This window comes from Polypterus senegalus, chromosome 3 (genome assembly GCF_016835505.1).
Source record: "Polypterus senegalus isolate Bchr_013 chromosome 3, ASM1683550v1, whole genome shotgun sequence".
In the NCBI taxonomy this organism is placed as follows: Eukaryota; Metazoa; Chordata; class Cladistia; order Polypteriformes; family Polypteridae; genus Polypterus; species Polypterus senegalus.
The window spans coordinates 118,915,911-118,922,123 of NC_053156.1; the positions used below are offsets into that span (position 1 = coordinate 118,915,911).

At 36.0% G+C, this 6,213-nt stretch overlaps 1 protein-coding gene across 1 annotated transcript; it reads right to left on the reverse strand.

Moving 5' to 3' along the window:
* Positions 1–4,284: 4,284 nt before the first annotated feature.
* Positions 4,285–5,460, reverse strand: LOC120526596 (putative nuclease HARBI1). Its single transcript, XM_039749758.1, has 4 exons — positions 5,181–5,460; positions 4,791–5,084; positions 4,530–4,714; positions 4,285–4,455 (listed from the first exon to the last, which is right to left on the reverse strand). Exons 1-4 carry the CDS (start codon positions 5,458–5,460, stop codon positions 4,285–4,287), a joined length of 930 nt encoding a protein of 309 aa, XP_039605692.1.
* Positions 5,461–6,213: the final 753 nt, after the last annotated feature.

Here is a 6,213-nt window from a genome sequence, read left to right on the forward strand (position 1 = left end):
TTTATTGACTGAACATAATATTATTTACAAGGTAAAATATTTCATTTTTAATTCTAATAGCCCAAAGGGACAACTTGATCAGATTACATGTGTGTTCAGGATAAAAAACGTTTTGTGTTTTTTAGTGAATCTGAAGATATAGAAAAGTACCGGGTGAGTGTATACTGCTAATGCTATTTGAAATCTGGTTCAAGGAGATAGCAATTTTCAAAATAAAATACTCAAATATACCCTGCACATCATTTAAATAATTCCATAAAAAGGCACTAAAATACAAGAAAGATACCCTGCCTACATACCAACTTTTATACTGAGGGTTTGATGAAAACCAGATTGCCAGAGATGTTTGATAGCTGGCAGGCAACTAAACCACAGAATGATAATGAGACCCTGTAGCTAGATACTGAACCCAAGTCAGGTAGGCCATTTCAGAGAGGCAGGGCACATTTCCTCCAAGAAATGATTACCTATATTAAAGATGTCTGTATGGCATCATGATTATTTTCTTACAAATAAGACAAATATCATCTCCATCAGACTGGAATTGTAACGGCAACACTGCATTGGTCTGCTAGAAAACAATTTAAAAGAAGGCTTAGTATGATATTCTAAGGCATCCTTTCCTTACTCAATCATTTTTACTTTCAGTAAAAGTATGATGTGAGTTTTCATGGTTAAAAGTAATTCCGAAAAATGCAAGGCAGGGTTTTTTAAACCTTTAAATATTTTTTACTTTTATTTTTTTAGGTAAAGCATTAATTAAGTATATTTAAATATAAAAACCCCGTTACCTTTGCAGATTTTCATTATTTTGGAATTTTGTGACTTTATCTGTCAATACAATTACAGAACTCAGTCAAACCCTACAACTTTGAATGCTGGTCTGTTGCTGTCATATTTTTAACCTATGTGCTTTAATTTAAAACATAATTGGGAAATTATTTGTCTTGAAAATATTGCTCTACTTCTGCACAAGGATTGGGCAAAGGTCTAATAAAGTCAACAGCTTATATTCAGAAAAGGTCGCATAGTGAAAAATTGAGGTAGGCTTTTGCCCCCTGTAATGCATAATACTGAGAAAAGATAATCTCTTAACATTCTGTGCATTTTAGTCAATCTTGCTTTATTAACCCTTTACCTTAGAGCATATTGGCAAAGAATGGATTCCATGTTATATTTGGTGCAATTGTACCTTTACCTTTAAATATAGATTTACATTTTCCTTTTTAAAAGTTCCAAAAAGAAGGAAGAGGGTGCAATTAAAGATCTGTTTAGCCATAATTGTGTTATAGGTTTAACTTTAACATTTGCGACAGTTCTTTAGCTAGTTATAAATATTTTTGTATGTATAGCAAAGATCCATGCAAACTATACATACACTACCGTGAAAAAGTATTTGACCCTTTCTTAATTGTTGCAAAGTATTGATTGATTTTTAAGGCTTCAACTAAAACATAATATTAGGTAAGGGTATCCAAGTGAAAAAATAATACTTTTTAACTTATTTTATTTACCTAATTATCAGAATTATCCAAAACAAAGGAATATTTCAGACAATAGTAAGTATATATGCAAATGAGTTAATATGTTGTGAAATGTTACATTAAATAAATAATAATAAAATGATGTGAGCATATTAAATGTGACACAAAGTATTTTTGTTGCTTATTTCTTTATTTATATGTTTATTTCAGTGACACAGAACATTAAATGCACCTTGAAATGAAATTTAATCCATCAAAGTGGAGAAGGTGGGCTCTAGCTATGACTGCTTTGCCATTGGTGAATCTTCAGTAGAGTGATTGTACATCTTTGGCCAACAGATTCCACATTTATAACAGATACTTCAAATGCAGTCTCTTGAGAGGATGACAAATTCAAATCTTTTTGATTTAAACTGGTTTTGGACAGTTTTTTCTTGAACTTGTATCCACCACAAACATGCACAGTAATAACTTTAAGCGTGCACTTTTGCTTGCCTTAGGAATTCCATATTACATACGCATGTTCAAAGCAGTGTTTGTGTACATCCATTGATTCACTAGTCAAAAAGCATGTTGCTTGTGGTGCTATAGAAATAAAAAAGAAAGAAAGAAATATTTATGCCTGCATGTCATTTTTTTGTTATTTATTTATTGCCACATTTTGTAAGTAATTTAATTTATAAATATTTGTTTATGAATTTTGTCCAAAATGTTCCTCCATAAATCAACACCTACAACCACTATGTTAAAAAGTACAATAGTTTTAATTTTGTATTTTGGTAGAATGTCATAGTAGACAAAACTGTAATTTTTCAGACAGTACAAGTCCCATTATGTCCAGCATTAACCAAATACATCATAAAACCATCACATTAAATCTAGAGGTGTGGCAGGTAAGGCAGAGTTTATTATTCCAGAGGGAAATTTGATTGCAGCAGGAATGTACAAAACAGCATTATTACATTGACACAAGAAAACAAGCCAAGGCACAGCATCTGACAACAAGTGTTTTCAAAAGTAGACACAGTCAAGTTTTGTACAAAGAAGAATAATTACCTTTAACAGTACATAAAATAACAATTCAGAATTTAGAAGTATCCCTACAAACAAAACAATTCAAAATGCTTACAGCTTTGGGAATAAAAAAAGTTCTTTAATCTGTATCTGTCTACCCTTGGAAACTGAAATCTGCTGCCTGATGGAAACAGATGAAATTTAGGAAAAAAAGAGAATGGCTACTGTCTGACAGAATTGAGTTGTTCCTCTTTCTAAGTTGTTTGTGTGATGAAATTCAATGACAAATTTCTCCTGTGCACCAATATTTTGCATCACAGGCTGCATCGTTATAGTTAACATTTAATTGATTGTCCCTAGATATTTGTATAGCCTCCATTATGTCCACAGTCTCCCCTTTGATTATTGTTGAGAAAGTGAAAAAGGGGGAGCACCTAAAATCTACAGCCATATCCTTGGTCTTAGAGATTGGACTGATGACTAGCTGAAGACAAACAGACATGAAATAGACACAGACATAGGAGGTTTTTTCTCAGAATATTTTCTTTCAGAATGTTGTCAGCAGAGATAATCTGTTAGGCATTGTAGATTGTAGCAGACAACACCATGTTGTAGTTGAAGATGTTTCCTCCTTAAAGTTTACCACAGTTTCTTTTCCAGGTGGGATACCTTCTGTTTGGTAGTTGTATCTTCTCTTACCATTATTTGTTTTTTTACTAATTTTTGGCCAAAGTCTAAAAAATCCTGTTTTGTTAAACAAGCTCTAAACTAGTAAGTATACCAACAGCCGTAAGCACAAGAAAGTTGGGAGTTATCAAACGTCAGTATGCACAACTGTACGAAATGACTGATGATGAATCGCACTCCTTCTAAATTGTGTGCGTGTGCATAGTAATTTAAATTTGCATACAGAAACGCCCTCAAATTACCTTATTTGGCAAACAACCTTCCTTATAAAAACCCAATGGCGCCAAAGCAGATTAGAACCGTTATCATGGATCCCGTGAAGAGAGGAAAGAAAAAAAACTTCACAGACAACAAAGTGGAAGTGCTTTTAAATGAGGTACAACGTAATAAGACAGTTTTGTTTGCTGCTTTTTCAGGTGGAATGTCAAAGAAAAAAAAGACTTGGCGTGGGGACAGGTTACTAATGCGGTAAATGCCGTCTCACCTGTATGTAGAACTACTGCAGAAATCAGGAAAAAGTGGTTTGATTTGAAAGTTTCCTCTAAAAAAAGAATTGCTGCCCACAAAATAGACCTCGGTGCAACGGGAGGAGGCCAGAGTCTTATTTCAGTGTCACCATTGGATGACAAGATAGCGGCAATTATTGGTGAAACGTCAATGAGCGGAGTAATCCCCGATGGTGACACTGAAAGTGGAATCCCATCAACTGCAGGAGAGGCAGAGCCACCTGAAAATGGTTAGAAGGTTTTCAAATGTTTGTGTTGCGATATATTAGTCATAGATAAATAACAGTCACATTGCAAATGATTTGGATTGTTCATTTAACATTTATTTTATAGATCTGCCAGTTTTGCCAGGTCCTGCTCCGCCTGCCACTTCAGCACGTCCGATGCGTTTCGAGGCACGAGTCCTGACTGATGCGGTTCTGAAAACACAGGATGAATTAGTGAGAGGCATTGCAAGCATAAAAGAGGAACTGCACCAAATCAATGTGAACTTAAGGAACATTAGTGATTCACTAAATGCATCATGCAAGTTCAATAAAAGCTCCAATTGATCTCACCATTTTCTTACAATTACTCCTTATTGTGAAACAGATTTAGAACCATTCGATTATCCCTGCTCTTAGTTGCACGGCCACAGCATTTGGCATGGGGTCAAAACCTTCTGCCATGTGGCGATCTTCTTGTATCGGCATCTCATCCAGTGGTATACCGTTTTTAATGGCAATATTATGCAGCACACTGCATGCTTTAACTATATGGCACACCTAAAGCAAATTGATAAATATTGTAGTTATAAAATATAATTAAAAATTAATTTAAATATTTAAACATTCAAAACCTTGTCGGGTTTGTATTGCAATATGCCTCCTCTGCCTGACAGACACAGCCATCGAGCCTTCAGCAAGCCACGTTCTACTGTGCTTCTTGTGCGCTCAAGTGCTCGGTTGTAATTCAGCTCCTTTTGGGATACAGGGTTTGAAACTGGGGTCATCAGCCAGGATTTAAGGGCATATCCTCGATCCCCTGCAATGATGTAGATTAACATAAAATACAGTACACTAGATGGTGTTGAGAAGTAATCTAATCGTTACACACTTACCAATAAGCCAGCCTTCTCCAGCAGCGCTTTGCTGAAGACGAAGTCCCACGATGCTGTTCTGCACAATGAAGGAATCGTGTGTCCCTCCCAGGCTGTTCGCAACGACATTTAGCAGGTTCAAGTGTGCATCACAGATTACCTGCACGTTAATGGAGTGATAGCCTTTTCTATTTACAAATGCAAATTCATCAACAGTATGAGCTTTCAGGGCAACATGTGTGCAGTCAACTGCCCCTATTACACTTGGAAATCCTGCGATGTTATAGAAATCGGTCATAATTTTTGTCCTTTCCGCTGTGGTATTTGGAAACGTAATGTACTATGATGTAAGTGATATAATTGCATGTAAAACGTGTGGCATAATTCGGTTCACGGTGGGTTGAGAAATACCAAACCTGTCACCAATTTCCCTTTGAAATGTGCCTGTGGCTAAAAAGCCAATAGTAGAAAGAACCTGAGTGTGCACGGGGACTGCACTGGTGCGCTTTGTCGGCCTCTCCAAAAGTTGCGAGAACTGCTGACACAAATCAAGCAAAACTGCCCTTGGCAAACGAAAACGACTAATGAGCCACTCAACACTCTCAGCGAGTAAGCCTGTGCGGTCCCTGAAAACGCGATCTCTGCACAAAAGTGCTTGTTGCAAATCTTCTAGAAGCGCAAGGTCTGCCATTGTAGTCAATGCATTTCCAAAAACAGTTCTTCAATTGTGGATTTTATATTATTTACAGTTCCAGATAACTCAGAATCAACACTGACATTTAAATGGTGAAGTATAAGGGCACTGGGTTTATATGTGACTACAGTTCTCTACCACTAGGGGATTCTGCTTACGCACAGTCAGGAGTTCTTCTAAATGTGCGCACATTTTCACGCACACGTACAAATTAATGAATCGCATTCTATTAGTGGAATTGTGCGTACACATGATTTACACATAAAACCGTGTACGCACGCTTGATAAATGAGACCCCAGAAGTGTGCCTGTGATGATGCAGCATGTCATCTAAGGCTAGTCTCTGCAACCCCCACTCCACACCCCACAAAATGCTGGAAAATGGAAGTTCATTTAGTCTGTTAACAATAACAGTATAAACACTGATGTCTAACAAACTATATGAGTATAGAACACACTTTAGTGTGCCATCCATTATTTAGGTCAAATTAAGAGAATCAAAAGTAATGACTCCTTAACAAAACTTTGATTGAATATCCTTGTCTACAGAACGATATTTGAGTATTTTTACTGTCAGGGCCTGAGGGAAGCTTCTGCTATTGAGAATTTCTGCATAAATTGTAGACTAAACTGCAATTTTTATCTTAGCAAAAAGAATCACAGATTTGTTTTTGTTAAAAATATATTACTGGTTACACTTTCTCATTGCTTACAACTTGTTCATTTATAAACATCACTTCATATATAATT